This window comes from Porites lutea, chromosome 3 (assembly GCF_958299795.1).
Source record: "Porites lutea chromosome 3, jaPorLute2.1, whole genome shotgun sequence".
NCBI classification, from domain to species: Eukaryota; Metazoa; Cnidaria; class Anthozoa; order Scleractinia; family Poritidae; genus Porites; species Porites lutea.
In genome coordinates, this window is record NC_133203.1 from 8,983,476 (window position 1) to 9,000,931 (window position 17,456).

At 39.0% G+C, this 17,456-nt stretch overlaps 2 protein-coding genes across 3 annotated transcripts; one reads left to right on the forward strand and one right to left on the reverse strand.

The window, feature by feature from the left end:
- Positions 1-2,665: 2,665 nt before the first annotated feature.
- Positions 2,666-6,487, reverse strand: LOC140930387 (uncharacterized). The gene is made up of 3 exons (XM_073380069.1): positions 6,346-6,487; positions 3,790-3,852; positions 2,666-3,259 (listed from the first exon to the last, which is right to left on the reverse strand). The coding sequence occupies exons 2-3, from the start codon at positions 3,848-3,850 to the stop codon at positions 2,814-2,816; spliced, it is 507 nt and encodes a 168-aa protein (XP_073236170.1). The 5' UTR covers positions 3,851-3,852; positions 6,346-6,487; the 3' UTR covers positions 2,666-2,813.
- On the forward strand, positions 5,395-11,901 carry LOC140930386 (uncharacterized). 2 transcript variants are annotated; one of them, XM_073380067.1, is made up of 5 exons: positions 5,395-5,512; positions 6,923-7,055; positions 7,650-7,721; positions 10,166-10,231; positions 10,869-11,901. In XM_073380067.1, exons 3-5 carry the CDS (start codon positions 7,661-7,663, stop codon positions 11,330-11,332), a joined length of 591 nt encoding a protein of 196 aa, XP_073236168.1. In that variant the 5' UTR covers positions 5,395-5,512; positions 6,923-7,055; positions 7,650-7,660; the 3' UTR covers positions 11,333-11,901. The 2 variants fall into 2 exon arrangements, with proteins under 2 accessions (XP_073236168.1, XP_073236169.1); XM_073380068.1 differs by lacking the exons at positions 5,395-5,512; positions 6,923-7,055 and adding an exon at positions 7,138-7,237.
- The last annotated feature ends 5,555 nt before the right edge of the window (positions 11,902-17,456 follow it).

A 17,456-nucleotide genomic window follows, 5' to 3' on the forward strand; every position in this document is an offset into this window, starting at 1 on the left:
TTAATATGGGGAAATAAAATGATCATAAAAATGTTCAATGTGCACAAGCAGGAACACCAACCGGGGATCGCCAACATACTATTTTGGTAATGAAGCTCCGTGAAAGCAACAAATTTGTGTATCAATGGCATAATATTCTAATTCACATGCCGAGAAGGATCAAATATGTTGTTTATATAAAACCAATGGATGTCAAACTGCTCTGACCTTCGTAATTTTAGTTACGAACAGGAACGTGGTCCACTGCAGATGTCCAGTCCTGCAAATGCAGTATGTAACGAGCACTGCACGTTGTTTCTCCAAAGGAGGCCAACACAATCTGTGTGTGTAACCCGATTGTTATTTTATGGTAAATGTATTGGATTTACCGTTTGCGTGACCTATAGTGAAAGATTGCTAAGTTTGTCTATAAATCAGTCTTAAATAAACAATGAATTCCTCTCTTGTCCTTCTATTATATGGAACAGTCAACGGCGAACTAAAAATCCTTCAAAATTGCTCAAAAAACTGCTTTTGAGGCAAAAGGATGACAACATACCACAGGTAAGGTAATTCAATGTTTAATTAAGATTGATTGATAATCCATACAACCTTAGCAATATATCGCTAATAGGTCAAGCAAATGGCAAATCCAATACATTTATTATAAAATAACAATCGGTTACACACACAGATTGTGTGGGACCCTGTGGTTTCTTCGGATTTGTGCGTTTTCACCACCTGAATATTTATAGGGAAATGAAACAATTATCTCACAAAGGGGGGGAGGGGGGGGGGGGGTCCAAGCACCCCATGATCACCCCCTAGATACGACCCTGCCTGTATTTGTTACCTGTGACCTGTGACGTGTATTCTGTACCTGCCAAATTTAAAGTTCATGTTTCACCTTAATTTGGACATGTATTAGATCGGTCCCCTGGATTTACTCGATGATTTAAACCATAAGTTTAATCCTTTTTACCATCACCAAAATTACTTGCTTATATGACCATCGTTTTCTGCGAAATAGTCTTAAATTTAAGCTTAAGCTTATTAAAGCTTAACTGAAGGCTATTTCAAGCTACATATAATTAAACATACATGTACAGTGTAAAATAAGCTTAAGCTTACCCCACAAGACCCAGTGCTAAGACAAGTGTTGACGTGTAAGTAAAAGAACTGCTGAAGCACAAATCCGAGTTCCAGGAAGTCTAATTATGTTACTTTTGCTCCAATTTACTACACACGTTCTCTGCGTGGTCTAAAATGCGTCGCCATATTGGTTTACTTTAGAACCCAGTCTCTGGATTGGTGCTTTCGTCTCGCGCGCGGGCTTTCAAACTACTCGTTTCGCGTTTCTCGGGCACTCGTAAAACGCTCTCAATGGTCTCAGGAAAATAAACATTTTCATGCCTAATACTTGTTCATCAACCTTTGCGATTAATGAGTGAGATAAATAGTAAATATTACTTCTTGCAGTGACGAGTACTTCAACAAAGTAATGAAACCAGCACATGACTGTTAAGAGCCAATGTGAGTAGTTAAACCCATATGAACTTACGTGAACGCGATCTCGTTTGCAGCTGGACAAAGCTATGCGGACTCTGGGAACGAGATTAATGTGAACGCAAAATGTGGTTCGCGCATGGCCAGGAATCAAAACACGATCTTAGATGTGAAAGTGATCCTCTACCCTGGAAAAGCGAGCCTTTAAGTAAAATCGGGCAGGCTATCTCTCATTAACATTGAATTGAACCTATTCCAGGAGCTAGAGTCCGCGGTTCATGGGTCATACAGCTATACCATGCTGACTGGTTTGTCGCTGTGGACTTTCATATTTTGATGATCCTTGATAAGGAGTCACCTAGGTCAAGGCAGCTGTCTGCCAACGCCCGGATGATATGACTTTGCGCATGCGTTAGGTACTGGCCAGGCCGTGGGTCGGAGTACGTGTGCCAATTGCTGTTACATTTACTGTGATCGGCAAAGGACAACGCAACTAGATACCTTCAGACCTTTTCCAGTAATGTGGTGTTTCCATCGAAATAATTGCGCCATCGCGTGTGACACCCGCGCACAATTTTGATGAGGGCGCGCACAAAGAATAAACAAACAAAAAGGTGTTGGAAATTACCTTCATTAGATGTGAATAAATTCCATTTTCTGTCATTATTTTAAGAAGAACCTTATGCGGCGACGTTTTTGAGCGACGCCAGGAGCAATGCACATCAACTGGAAGTGGACTTTTTGCACTCTTGAGCCGTTATTTTGAACAAATTTTAAGGCAAATCTTCTCTTTAAGAGTAAAACAACACTTACCAACTCAAATTTGGTGGTGCCAACTGGCTTATTAAAAAGAGAAAAAAGCTTACTTCTGGACCAGCCTTGCTCAAAAACGTCGCTGCTTATACTCCCTATTGACTTCGAATGTGAGGACTGTGAATGGGAGCTGCATTTGTTCGAAATTTTTGCACCCACAACGGAACAGCCAGGCGACAATACTTTTATCTAATCTCTGGTTTTTGCGAATGTACTGATGGGCTCCTAGTTTATTTTACCATATATCAAATCAAATCATCGATTTGATCAGTGTGTCAGTATGATCACAAGTATTCATCCACTTTTTTCGAAATCGTAGCTTCGCTGTTTCACGCCATAATTAAGATATATACAGTTGACACAGATATGGAAATTGAAATATTCAATATTTAATACTAGTTTAACGCACAAGAAGACGCCTCACTTGGAAAAAATTCAAATTTGTAAAGCTATTGCACCCATAGGGCAAGTCAGTAAATCAGGATTTTTCCGCAGGTTTTCATCTTGGCCACTTCCTATTTACAGCAGGCTGGAGCACATGATGGAGCACAAACTGGCATAGGGGGAGGAGGAGGTGGTGGGATGTATACTGGGGGAGGAGGAGCACAGCATGGCTGTGGACAGATTTTCATACAGTGGTGAATACAGATGGGTGGGCAGGGTGGAGGTGGAGGTGCTGGAAGACCGGGGCATCCTGGTGCGCCGGGTGGTCCCATAGGTCCCATGGGTCCCATACATCCGGGGGCACCGGGGAATCCACGACATCCGGGTAATCCTGGTGGTCCCATGCATCCTGGTTGTCCTGGGGGTCCTGGCTGTGGGCATGGCACTGGTACTGGGACGGGGCATGGTGGTGGGGGTGGGGGTGGTGGTGGTGCGCAACACGTCGGTTCACAAGCTGGAGCACAGACTGCTGGGCATCCATAGCCACAAGGGCTTGCCTCGCGCTTCTCCTTCTCCTCTTTAAATGAAAAAATAAAAAAAGCAATAAATAACATTATTATACATTGCGCTCACTGTCTGTACTCTCATTGTCTCAGAGCCTAAAAATAATGTTGGAAATCAGTGCATCCTTAGTTATTTGCTTTCAGATAGCTGACTAATCTGTAGCTTGCGCCAGCAATGCATAATTTGCAAAAGCAATGTGAAACAGTGTTCCACGGGGCAGTGTGTTTGTCGTTGTTATCTTCAAAACACCATATCGTAAAACAATAATTGGATTCGGTTTTTGTGATATCCGGAATAATCAAAGTCTTGTTAAGTGTTATCTTACTTCGACCTTAATTTTTTTTCGATAGGCACAAAACCGTTATATTTAATTAACTGACATATTTACCTTCTACTGACATAGCGCCCGATCAGACAGACAGGCTTATTCAGGTAAAGATCTTCTTTACTTTTATATTTGCTTCAAGGTTACATGCATGAATACTGCCTTTATGTTGTACACTTTAACGTCATTAGTCACGTGATTTAAGATGGATGTCTTACCGATTGATTTGCTGCACGCTAACGCCACAAGGCAAGATGCAAGGATAATTCTAAGGTCCATATCTAAAAAAACAAATAGCAATTACACCATGGTTTAGATCCGTTTACTTTTACACGCATTTGGAATAAACTCAAGCTTAATAGATTGCTCTTTTCCTCTAGTTTACGACTGCTTGTTACTTTCCTATAAACCGAAAATTTGATCAACATAACTAATACAGAAACAGTTTTAACTTCAGAGCTAGCTGTAAAGTATTTTCTAAGTTTGAATTCAACACCCCTGCGTTAATTTTAAACTTTGAAGAGTAACTAGGCTGATTTAGCAACAGGACGGGAACGTCAGTTGACAACGGGAAAGAGTCCGGAAAGGACTGAACACGACTTCCGGTGCCCAATTTACCGCTCTGCTATTGGTCAATCCAGTTGTTTATTTTGCGCGCGCCGTCGTCAACTGACGTTCCCGTTCTGTTGCTAAATCAGCGTAATACTGCATCTGTTTGAACATGTAAACAATTTGGGATACTATTCGTGTTTCTTTACAGCTGTTTTTACCCCAGTGATGTACTTGAAGTTTATGTTGACATGCATTGTCAGCAGACCCGTACTGTTTTCGAGCCCTGGGGCTCTATCAAAAAAATATGGTACCCTTTGTCAGACGCCAGCCTCGTGAAAAAATCTCAGCTAACAACAGCCAGTTTGCAGGTGACGTCACGTTGGCCATGTTGGCTATCAAGGACAAAAGCGTTTCTCTTCTCTTGGAACTTAAACCCATTTTCGTGTAAATTCTTGGGATACAAATTTGTTTTATTGACCCCCAACAAGGCCGCCTTGTCACGTGGTTGCAAACCAGGAATAGACCTTTTTGCGTTTCCATTTCGGACCACGAGATGCACCCCAGAGAACTGAAATAACATTTCGTCTTACCGACGTGCATTTGTATGCATGGGCCAGGAAAAGACAAAAGGCAAATTCCCTTGTGAAAGCTTCACGTGGTCTGAATTGGGAAAGCAAAACATACACTGAGCCGAACAGGTCTTCTGAATACTAGCTGGTAACTGTCAACATGTTGCCGCTACTAAAATAATAAAAAACCCAACCTTTTGATATATATTAACATAACTATGATAGTAAGCACTATATTCTAAGAATTTTAGTTTTGATTAATTATATGCGTCTCACCTTTCATTAAACAACTAGATAACAGACTTGGATATTTTGTTCATATCTAACCATTAACGAGTCAGCTTTTTCTTAAGAGACTGCAATCGACGACAACAATAGTGAGGACGTTCAATGTTCAACATAGCCTGCGCAGCATGGCGGTTCTGGTTAGGCGCATTAAGTAATAAAGGCGGGCGAGGGCAGAGAAACCGCGAGGAGATTGCGGCGGGAGCAACTTGAAAAATTTTATTTTTCTCGCGAATTTCGCGGCTTCGCCGCTCATGCGCCAGCTCGACAAAACCGCCATGCTACGCAGGCTACGTTCAACGTAATTTCTCACATATTACAAACGCCTCCTTATCATTGCCTCCCCACTCCCCCCTAAAAATGTTCTGTCGCTTCTTTAGCTTATACAGGAAACAACAACAACAACAACAACAGCGACAGAACAACATTGGTTCTGGAGTCCAGACTGTTTTGTTTTCCGAACTATGAACTATGTGACTAATTTCTCTATAGTTTTGTCGACAATTGCAGTGGCGTTGCTGGGTCTCGGTTGGGGGTAAGAGTTATGGGTAATTGAACCACGGGAAATATTTAAAAAGTTGGTGTCCGAAGTGCTAGCCCTAAAGAGTTCGTGATTCGTGAAAAAGTTCTTGATTCGTGATTCTTACGAACAAGTGGCTTTCGAATGGTCAGCTTTGGTTAATCTTTAAATCTTATTAACAGGAAACGGTTTGTTTTTCAGATGCATACATTGGACAGACAATCTACAGTTCTACTAAGGGTGTTATTGAGTTCAGTATGGTGAAAGCTTACACAAGACATTATGAAGAACTTTGGAGATACAGTTTTTTTTAATTTTCTCGGATATACTCTGCAATTCTCCAAACTTAATCTCAATTATCACCAAGGATATGTAAGATGAAATAAACCTCCGAGAGTTTAGAAGTTGCGATTTGTCGATTGATTTTCATTAGCAAAGATACACTTGCGTTTCTGTAATTCTAACAAATACATGAAATTATGATAGCAGATTTTCCTTATAACGTTAAAAGGAGGATAAATTTGGACTAAATACTGTAATTTTCGTACACCATGTGCCGTAATGTGTTCATGGTTCAAACCCTTGCAAGGAAGGGATAACTATGAAATTGCACATGATTACTGTAACACATAAGACCGTTATTTTACCACTGCGAGTTCGAGCGGCAGTTATTCTTACCTTTGTTTTATTTTTGGTGAGGATGTTATAATTCTCCTAGCTGCTATATTTACCCAACAAAACACGGCTATTTAAAACATAATAGCAGGTTTTTCACACCACTTTTTGACCACAAATACAATTACCATAACTAGAAACTATTAAAAAAAACTGTTTGATCTATATCTTACCTGTCTTTTTCGATGTTCCTAGACCTACCCAAGAAAAAAGAGTGTTTGAAGTGCAAACTTTTTCTAACCGCTTTTGTTCCTGGTTAACGCGACTTGTAAAACATTCATTATGTTGTTGTAAGAATTACTTATCTCTTTGCCCGCCAGATTTGACGCTTGAGTGGTCTTCATTTGACAGGAATTACCTAACATAAGCTTAACCACAAGTTGTTTCAAAACAAATGTTGTCAATAATTTGCTTGTTTCCCAGAGGCAGAAGAAAATTTGTGATTTCATTTGTCAAGGAAAACTGCAAGTACAATAAATATCGAGGATCAAGTTCCTTATTTCCTCCAACCTCATTAATAATTAATGACCCGTGATATTGATCAATTGATGGAAATATACGGTTCAATTGAGCGGCAACAAGGGACCAGGATCTTTCAAAAGCCTTCTTAGACTAATAAAAATCACTTAATTTGTTTCGCTTCAGTCAAGGGCCAGGACTATTTGCTTGAGCTAACAATTCGGAGAAAAACAAAAACCGGATCGGTCGGCCATGACGTAATGGTGTTGACAAATATTATTTTCCGCGCAGGTCTTGAACAAATTTGTCCGCCCAACGTTTGGTATATCAATACACTCACCCACCCATCAAACGCTCCCGTCAGAAGAGACTGCACATAACTTGACCTTTCAACAACGTTCCTCAGCATCGATATCGAATTAAGGTAAACGACCAAAAAAATAATATCACGTTAGAAATGTTTAGTTGGGTTTTGATCGAATTGTTTTAGAATAGCACTCGGCACCATGCACTAGAACTATAGGCCTTCTTTAATCTACTGATCTGTAATCTATATCGGAGGTGTTTTCGCATAGATGGTTTTACAGGTGACCCTGTAAGTTCGAAGTAAGTAAACTTCCTTTTAAAATCATGTGTTCGTTTGGGTGAAAGCGATTCTTTGAACCCTGGAAATGTAGACTTTTACGAAGGTGTAGATTAATTTAACAAAAACATCCAGAGAAACATCGATACAAATTTCTAAACAAATACTTAAAAACACGATGGCGAGATACGCCCCTCCTTACCCTAGATTATCTTTTATTGGTCGGCAATGACAGTAAATGAAAATAATAATAATGATGATATTCTTAGGTGCTATTTTTTGTCGAAACATAACTTATAAAGATAAAGATTTATTATTATTGACTTGATATTTTTCCCGCCTTTTCCGAGTCACTCAAGTAGAAAAAGATGTTGGCAGGTTACGCGTGGGTCGCCTGGTGATTGACAACAAGCCATTGATTGTTTCTTTCCACAGAAACTTGGGTCATGTTTAATTTAACACTTGCCTGCGTTTTCCTGTTTATTGCTTCGTTGGAAGCTAGAAAAGGTAATTCCTCTTCTTCTTTCTTATTTCATACCGTGCATGATCAGTCAAACCACCCGGGGCATGGTTCCTCGAGTAGGTGTAACATTTAAGTCTGAATGAAATTCGTAGATGTGACCATTCATTTGAAAGCTACCGAAATGTTATTCCATGTATGGTTGTTCAGTAGAGTTTCAAATGATATTTTTGTCAATTTCGTTTTTCTTTTAATAATAGTTAATATTATTATTATGGCTACACTTGGGCGTAAAAGCAGTGATCCTATCTGATACGTACAACAGAAAATTTGCTGTCAAATTTGTGTTTAAACACGGTATTTATATCTCAGTGGGAACTACGCCAGAACTACTAAGTACCATAAGGGTATCAAGACTAACACATCAATAAAGAGAGGTAACAAAAAACACTGTGTTTAATATCTATAGAAATCGATATAACAGCTTTAAATTGCCAGCTGTAATAATTGTTACCCGACCGGTCTTGAAACGAAACTTCACACAACATTACCTGTTTCAAGAGGTTCTGGTTGATTTAATTCTATTGGGCTAGACAATGTGAAAACGAGATTAAGCTAGGGAATGACGTACTTTTAAGGAGAAGTATAGGACCTTCTTTTATGGTGAGACCTTTAAAAGTAAGGAAATAAAGTTAATGACTGATGTTCGTCGAGACTACCATGCACCTTGCACCAGGAACAAATAACTTCTATGATCCAGCGGACGTTTATTTCACTTTAGGCAAGCTGTTCTTTTGCAATGAGGAGGTAAGGGGACCAGCCACCCTTACCATACAAGATTTCCCGGGGAAAATTGGATTAAAATATTCCGGGTTGGGGGAGACCTTTTGAAGGACCTACAATCAAAGATAAAGGTAGTCGGGATATAACAGAAAATTTACGCGCACAAACATAAACGTTTTGCTCAACATCGGGCACGGGGCGGGAGGAGGAAGGAAAAAAGAGGTCAAAAAGCAACCTTCCCAACACTTTTGACGATAATTGTGTGAGAATAGGAAATCAACTTTAGTTCTTAAGTACTGTTGAGGGCGACTTATTGCTTGTTTGGTAGATCTTTTCCTCAGAGAGTTTTTAAAAAAGCAAACTGGCATTTTAAGGGAAAAAAGAAGGGAAGAACTGTACCCGGTGGATGCAGTTGAGGAGAAAAGGAGGGGTGATGTACAAAGGCTATGAGAGGCCCATGAGTGCATGAAGGGCTCTTGTTCACCGCGATTTCACAGGTCTAAATTCTTCCCTCCCCTCCCCCTCGAGCCCTTGTCACGCAGAGTGAAACCTTCCTCCAAATCAAGGAAGAATTAAGAAACTATTAACAAGGCAAGTTCTAGAAAAGCTGAGAGGTTACACTTAACCTTTATACACAAGCGACAATTTTATAGTATAGAAAGGCTACTTTTCTGTTAAAACAATTTTAACTAAAAAATCACCGAATGTTATTTCAAGTCCACTTTTTGCAAACAAAATGAGAAAGGAAAAATTAAAATTCTTTACCAAAACGATCGACTAATTGTAAATTGTTTTCTATCTAAAACATCGCCAAACATAATTTCTCCACCTTTTTTAGAATAAAAAGAAAAAATTAAGGAATTTAAAAAACCATAACCAAAATCCTAGACTAAACAATTCGAAAAAATTTCCATCTTGCGACTTTGGAAAAATAACACTTTGTGGCCAAATGCATTAAAAATAGGTGTTTTTATAGTCCAGAATGGCTTGTTTTCTATCTAAAACAGCAAAAAATACTTTTTCTAAGTCCTTTTTGGCCAAAAAGAAAGGGTGAAGAAATTTTAAATTTCTGATCAAAACCACGAACTAACCTTAAAACCATGAACTAACACCTTTGAAAAATGCAAATTTTGGGACATTTTTATCAGTGTTTTTATAGTCTAGGGGGGTCGTTTTCTATCTAGGATGCCTCCGAACTGTTTTTCTAAGTCCATTTTGCCTTACAAGAAAGGATGAAGAAATTTAAAATTTTTGACCAAAACCATGAACTAACACCTTTGGAAAAATGCAAATTTTGGGACATTTTTAAATTGGTGTTTTAATAGTCTGGGGGGTATCTAGAAATTAAACACGTTTTTTAAAACTATTTCGCCTAAAAAGAAAGGACGAAAAAGTTTCCAATTTTCGACCAAAACCAAGGACTAACCGCTCTGGAAAAGGATCCATTTTTCGACTTTTTTAAGAAATGTCTGTACTCAGAAAAAAATAGGAGGGCCAAAGCATATCGCGGTTATTTTTCAACTTTCTTCTACCCTTATTTGTAGTCTGTCGGGAGGCGGGAATTAGATTTTTCCTCTTACATCTGTTGCCTTGACAAATGAACATACAATGTACCAATGGATCTTGTGAGGCTAGCACCGCGCATGCTTTGTGGTGGCTGTCTGCCTGTTATTCACAAATCATAACAAATTTGTCTTTTTGCCTGCAGTGACAGAAGCATATCTACACCATGGAAAAATTGTCAAAATAACAAAAGAAGTGGACGATGAGCCAGGTAGACACTAAAGACCTTTACATTTGACTGCTAGAGCGATTTTTGAATCCATATTTATCTATATAGTTAATTATCACACCAACTGTATCCCTCTTTTGTAATTTACAAGTCATCACTGAGGAAATTAAAGAGCTATAGTTGGTATGGTAAGATCAACTAGAAAACGTACAACGTATAACTTTTCTTACTGGTAATCACATCAAAAGTTTTCTCTAGTTTCTCCGTTACATGTATATATTTTTATCAGGAGCCCATAACCAAGAGCGAACGCCCCTTTTAGGCATGTAAAAGGCTTTTTCTCCGATCGATTTATTTTGAGATACAATTTAGAGTATGCATTTTCCCCCGCGAAAATGGAAGCTCTTTCTGTCTATGTGCGCATCTAAATCATATAGATAATGGCAAAATTAAACACCGTTATAAAGTCAAAAACTACCATCAGATTTCAGGTCTATAGGTTCTGCTGGCTGGTTTGTGCGACTTAAAGATGGTGTAAATTCGCAGAAAAATTGTTCTAAAAATAGTAGTTTTGGTAACACCGCTGTAACATATGAGTATATTGAAGTCGTCGCCCCTACTCATAGGCTCCTGATTTCATACATTTTCCGTCTCCTCAAACGTGTTATTCTATTTACAGAAACTGTAGAGAAGCGTGATGCTAACCCATGTGGCTTCGGATGTCCTGCCACCTGTGCTCCGGCCTGCACACAATCATGCTGCGCACCTCCTCCCCCACCACCACCCCCACTACCACCATGCCCCGTTCCAGTACCAATGCCTTGCCCACAGCCAGGACCCCCAGGACAACCAGGATGCATGGGACCACCAGGATTGCCCGGATGTCGTGGATTCCCCGGTGCTCCAGGATGTATGGGACCCATGGGACCAATGGGACCACCCGGCGCACCAGGATGCCCCGGTCTTCCAGCACCTCCACCCCCTCAGTGCCCTCCTGTTTGTATCCACTACTGTATGAGAATTTGCCCACAACAATGCTGCACCCCTCCTCCCCCAGTGTATATTCCACCACCACCCCCTCCCCCGATGCCAGTTTGTGCTCCGTCATGCGCACCAACATGCTGTCCCATGGGAAAGAAATAAACAATTTGGAGGATTTCTCTTCAATTCACTAAAAAAGATAGAGAGGAAATCGGATGTGAAGAAAATAGTACACTGAAGAACACCCTGTAAATATTTTGCTACCTTAAGACATTGAGTTAGACGGCAAGCATCCCTGGGGACACTCGAAGGAAATTTAGGTAAAGATGCGCAGCCATAGCCTTCAAAAAAATTATAAGACCTTATTTTCTGGCCATAACTCATTTTGTTTCGAATAGAGAATTAACTATTTTTTAAACTGACATCATGGAATTAGAATTCTAAAAGGAAAGATTTTGGTAGTACAAATTTAGACCTTTTATAGTCAATCAGTGAAGTCACACTCTTTTAAAGTTTCCCACCCAAATGGCACGGTGTTTAAAATTCTGAATAGTGAATGAAATGGTATGTTTGTTTAGACCCACCTCTCTGAAAATCATACTCTGTTTATTCAAAAAAAGGGCCAAATAAGGTAATGCCCTCACGGGGAAGCATCCAAGAGTCAGATGATGTTTTAACAAGTTCAGCCTTTTTTACCAACGACTTAATTTCCCGACAAGAGGAAAATAAATAGATATATATATTTTGGCAATGACTTGTCACTTATTCACTGCTTGAAACAATATCAAATCCCATGTCCAATATCATAAGTCCATCTTTGGATTTCCGTTAACGGCTGTGAATAGATTGATCCCTAAGATACTAAGATACCTAACCAAAAAAAAAATGGACCTGACAACGCCAACTAAGATTTAGCCACTATACAATATCAACAAGTGTTTATTCGATAAAGACTTAATTTCTAGACCTGTATTGCCCTCAAGGAAGCAATGAAGAAATTTCAAATTTCGTTAACAAAATCATGGGCTAACCCTTTTGAAAAAAATGCAATTTGGCAAGTATATATGTAATCTATGTTTTTTTATAGTCTACTGATAAATTTTTAAAACATTTTCCAGCAAAATCTCTAAGTCTATTTTTTTTTTCCCAAAAACAATGGAGAACTTTCAGAATTTTCAGCAAATTCGTGGGTTATGTAAAAACTGATATTCCTATAGTTTAAAAATACTTGTTTTATACCCAGAAATTTACCAAACATTGTTTCTACGCTTACTTTGCCAAAAACAAACCATGAAAAAAATCTTAGCCCTTTTGAAAAATCAATATAGAAAGGCAGAACCCTGGACCAAGTTGTTCGAAGGCCGATTAACGCTAACCCTGGGTTATATTTTAACCTGGGTTTCTTTTTCTTTTGCTCTAAAGCATTTTCCCGGATAATTTTCTGTATTCTTTTTAGAGCATCCAATCATCAAATTGTAGGCAAAAAGAATAAAACTGAATTTGCTTTTTAAGCTTTCTTATCTGAATTCAAATTTCGCACTAACCCTGGGTTATCTCAACCCTACTTTGAACAACTCGCCCCTGAACTTTAACAAACTCTTTTTCTAGGGCTACATTGCCAAAAAAACAAATTATGGAGAACTTTCAAATTTTTCAGGAAAATACCCAATTGATAGCCTGCGTTGCAGCCGGCCCACGCACTCGTCTAAACCATTTGTATTGTCCGTCTGCGAATTAGTGCACAAAAGCTCGTTCTAATACCCTGCAGAGTCGCAAGGATATATGTGACCGTTTCTGATAGGCAGGTTTCTTACGGGTTTCTTATCCGCCTCGCTATTGGCCTAATTCATTCGTTTGCGTGACAGTTGAGCGCAGTGACATGTCAAAATTCACAGAAGGGAGTTGGCAAGGTTCGTTTACAGTAAACAATGAAAGAGCAGTTCGAACTTTAAAGCCGTCTTCCGAACAAAGAAAAATGCTTTGAGAGAATTCCTTCAAGGCCAGAATTTACTTGTAAATTTTCCGACTGGTTTTCTAGCGTCTTCCAATCGCCGCAGACACCACAGTACCGCGTATTGTGCATTCCGTGGCCGACGCACAGTTCTAGAGTAAAAAAAAACAGTAGGAAATCATGATATTCACGGCCAAAAAACCACACATGTAGCTACAGTCGACTCTCTCTTAACGGACACCTCTATAAGACGGACACCTCTATAAAACAGACACCTATCTAGAGTTGGTGCCTACCTTTCTTTGCTCCCTCTATTTGACTTTCTATAAGACGGATATCTCTCTAAGACGGACAGTTAGTGCCGGTCCCAAAGGTGTCCGTCTTAGAGAGAGTCGACTGTATTCGGGTTCAGCCATTTTGGAGAAAATCAAAGAAACTATAAAGGTTATTTAGCCGTAATAAAAAGGCTTAAGGCTTTATTGTACACTAATTCGCAGACGCTCTGTACAAACGGTTTAGAGTGTCTGTGACGTATGCGGCAACCAATTTGGCGACTATTGTAAAATCGAATTTTTTTATCATCTAAAAAAGCTTGTTTTCTATCAGAAACTTCACCAAAGATTGTTTCTGCGTCTGTTTTGCCCAAAAACAAACAAAAAGACATTTCAAATTTTTTAGCAAAATCATGGGCTCCTACTGTCCAAAAAACAAACAATAAAGAAATTTGACAAGTTTTACTTATGTCATAGGCTCACCCCTTTGGGAAAATCAAATTTGGCGACTATAAATTATGTTATAGTTTAGAAAAGGTTTTCCATTCAGAGATTTTTCAAAAGTTAAGCCTATTTCTTTTTCAAAAACAAACAGAGAAAAAATATTCAGCAAAATCACGTCACAGGCTAATCTCTTTGAAAAATCAATTTAGGAGCCGTTTAGGCCTATTTTGCCCATTTACAAACATTGTAGAATTTTCAAATTTTCAAATATTTTCATTTTCTGGTCTTAAACGACTATAAGGAAAACACAGATGAAAATTTAAACTATTGGAACAAAATATAAATTGACACAAATCATGATAACAGCAGAAATCAAAATCCTTGAAAATGGTCTAGGAAGCCTAATCACAACTTCAAAACGCTTTCAAAATTACAGGCATATGTTTTCTTCAATTTTGACTAAAAGTCATAATGTATCCCCTTTAGAAAATCTTGGAAGGTCACCACCATCAAAATCTTGTAATTGAACAAAGTAGCCAATTCACAACTCTAAAATATCGCCAAACGTTTTTTTTTACTGGTCTACTTTGACTAAAAAGGCAGATAGCTGAAATGTTTAAATTTTGACTAAAATCCATCCTTTGAAAAAAGAATCCAAGATGGCCCAGATATGTATACAAGAAAAACCTTGAATTCTGTGGCAGCTTGTGTCAGGTCTGGAACGGAGAAACATTGGGGGTCTGGTACAGTCGGCAGTGAAACTCTCAGAAGATCCGATCGCTTGCAAAGTAATTATTAAGTGACAAAGCTAAATTGAAATATGTGGCGGACCCGAACAAGTCTAGTGTCCAGACCCCGCAACAGCTGTAACAAAACCGTAAAAAATCTATCCAACGATCTGATTGAATGATAGAGTGCCCCTAGCCAATCAGTCAGATCGAGCGATATGGTTAACTCCAATGCAATGAATGATATAATGAAACAACTATTTCATTAATACATGATTCATTTATTTAGTTTTTTTGACTAAGATCAAACTATAAGAATAATATTCTTAATGGTTTATTTTGCTCTTTTTGTCGTCCTCCTTTTCCTTGCTCCCGTTCTTCTCCTCCTTGCGATTCTCTTCCTTAGTCTCAGCCGGAGCGGGAACAGCATACCCGTAGGGGTAACCGCAGTTGTATCCGTAGTGACATGGGTAGTTATAGGGATACTGGTAGTGATAGGGGTAGTGGTAGGGGTAGGGGTAGGGTTGTTGGGGCGGATGTGAGACCACAACCGGACCTTGGACATGCACAGCCGGGTGGGAAGGAGGGAGTGTCGGAGCTGGTAGGGGTAAGTGTTGGTATGGGTAATGATAGGGGTACGGGTAGGTGCTATGATGGCCGTAGGGGTATCCATATTGCCAGGGGTATCCGGGATGTTCATATCCTGGGTAATACCAATCGCCTGATTTCCCTGCAAGGAAGAGAGACACAAAATATGCAATTCATCTTTTTCTCGTAAAATGTGGAATTATCAATTCTCATTCAAGGGTCTAAACCGAAAATATTTTATGTTGTGAATCAGATTAAAACTTTTGATTAGTCAGACAAAGTGTTTAAGTCCACACCTTGCCACCTCTTCCTCTTTTTGAAACGAGCATTCAAAAAATAGAAGTTATTACTCATTTTATTTCAGCTTTGAAAATTCTACCGTCACAGAACTTACACCCTTTCTTCAGAGAAAAAGTACAAGAGGAATATTGGGAACGAGTGAGCAGTTCCAGTTTCAAGTCAGTAATATCCCCACGAATCGTACTCTATTCTGTTGTTACTGGTAAATAAATAGAATTTGGGGATAAAATGGAGACGCAAGGCATTGTAAATTCCACTTGAGCTCAAATTTTCGGCTTGTATAGTCAAGTCTTAGAAACCCTGTTGCTGTGACGTCATCAAAATGCAATCAAAATTATGCAATTCAAAAGGCAAGAATCCAAGAGGTGATAGATTCATCGTCCTAGATTCAGGGCTGTGAAGTTTTTGATACGTGAGAAATAAAAAAATGTTTCAACCAGAGCCATAAAGCTTGATATGCACGAGAGGCCACAATTATTCGGGAGACATACATGTAAGTCGTTTCTCTCCCAGTTCTGTCAAGCGCTATTCTAGTTTAGTCTCGTGACACTTAAGGGCTTCGAAATTTCAACGTACGTGTTCTATTAGGACCCAACTAAACCCAACTAAAAATTTGAAAAGAAAAGTAAGTGTTTAACTGATAGAACTAAATGCTCCGACGAACTGATGGCGTCACCTGCAGAACAGATATTATTTTAAATCGCCCGTTAATCCAAATTTTCATCCAGTACCCTTAACTTGCATGGTTTACCCTATAGTTCCCGGAAGCCTATAGTTTACAAGCCCCCGGCTTCTATATAGGCTTCCTTGCCCTTACCACTTTAAAGATTTGATCTTGTAAATAATTTAGTTGAATAGTATCTTTAATGTATCATAAATTTTTGTATAATGTTGTTGTATTTCTGGTTAATGGCAAAAATAAATAAATGAATGAACGAATGAAGTATATGACCTTTTTTTTTCCTTATGGTTAGTCGCCCCTGCTCCTTTTACTTTAAGAAAAGGAAATGACATGTGTAAGTATGCGCATACCTTTCTTGCCTTTATCCTGTTTCAATTCATCTGATTGACTCTGGAAACTGAGTTGCTGCGGTGCAGATGCTATCTGGTCAGCGGTGAACGACTGTGCAACTTGCGCTACCTGCGCAGTGTTTGATTCTAACGCGTTCAGGGCCCTGGACTCTACAGCAACAAAACACGCCACCAAGCAGCCGACAACGACGAAAGCCCTCATTTCTGAGAAAAAAGTCAGGGTCGCTTTTTTTAAAAACTTTTAATAATTTCATCCAAGAGGACGAACCCCTCTTTTTAAGGTAATCCAAGACAATCGGCTTAGACTCTGGATTCCGAATTCCAGTGAAACTTGGATTACAGATTCCAATCGTTTGTGGGATTCGGATTTTTAGTTGAATTCCGGATTACCTTACTAGAGGCGAACAGGAGATTTCTGCTCCGTTGCTTTAATTTGATGTTCACACTTTCATCCACAGACTTAAAAGTTAGAACGACCTTGTACGACATCAAAAATGCTTCGTAGCATTCATCTGAACGGTAACGCATTAGGATTTCAAGTTAGAACCACCTTTTACGACACTGTAATAAACAGTAAGCCGCGAAAGTACTGCTCGTTACCTTTCCTTTTTATTCCTGTAATTATCAAATTTATGAGAACTTGAACAAGGTACAAGTAGTTCCGTGATCACCACTCTTAAAAACGAACCACCATTGTCCTATGACGTGTACTTACTAATGATCTATATAACACAAATAGCAGTTTTTATTAAAATACTAACGAGTATCAACCCCAACAAACAGAAGGAAAAATTAAATTAAAAGGAAAAAGACAATCAAGACGCTTTATTAATGAGCTCCAAGACCCCGATTCTCATGGAACAGGATATTTTTGAAACCACATGTGTACTACAATTTTTTACACAAATCGCCTTCAGCCCACACGAAACCAGTAAATTCTCTCATTCTTTTGCAGCCTAAATCATAATTCT

What these genes read in the sequence shown, in the direction of transcription:
- LOC140930387 (XM_073380069.1), bottom strand. Translation starts at nt 3,850, where the DNA reads ATGGACCTTAGAATTATCCTTGCATCTTGCCTTGTGGCGTTAGCGTGC. An exon ending in AGCGTGCAGCAAATCAATCG is followed by an intron (nt 3,260 to 3,789) that starts GTAAGACATCCA and finishes TTTCATTTAAAG; the next exon opens with AGGAGAAGGAGAAGCGCGAG.
- LOC140930386 (XM_073380067.1), top strand. Translation starts at nt 7,661, where the DNA reads ATGTTTAATTTAACACTTGCCTGCGTTTTCCTGTTTATTGCTTCGTTG. An exon ending in TTCGTTGGAAGCTAGAAAAG is followed by an intron (nt 7,722 to 10,165) that starts GTAATTCCTCTT and finishes TTTTGCCTGCAG; the next exon opens with TGACAGAAGCATATCTACAC. An exon ending in AGAAGTGGACGATGAGCCAG is followed by an intron (nt 10,232 to 10,868) that starts GTAGACACTAAA and finishes TTCTATTTACAG; the next exon opens with AAACTGTAGAGAAGCGTGAT.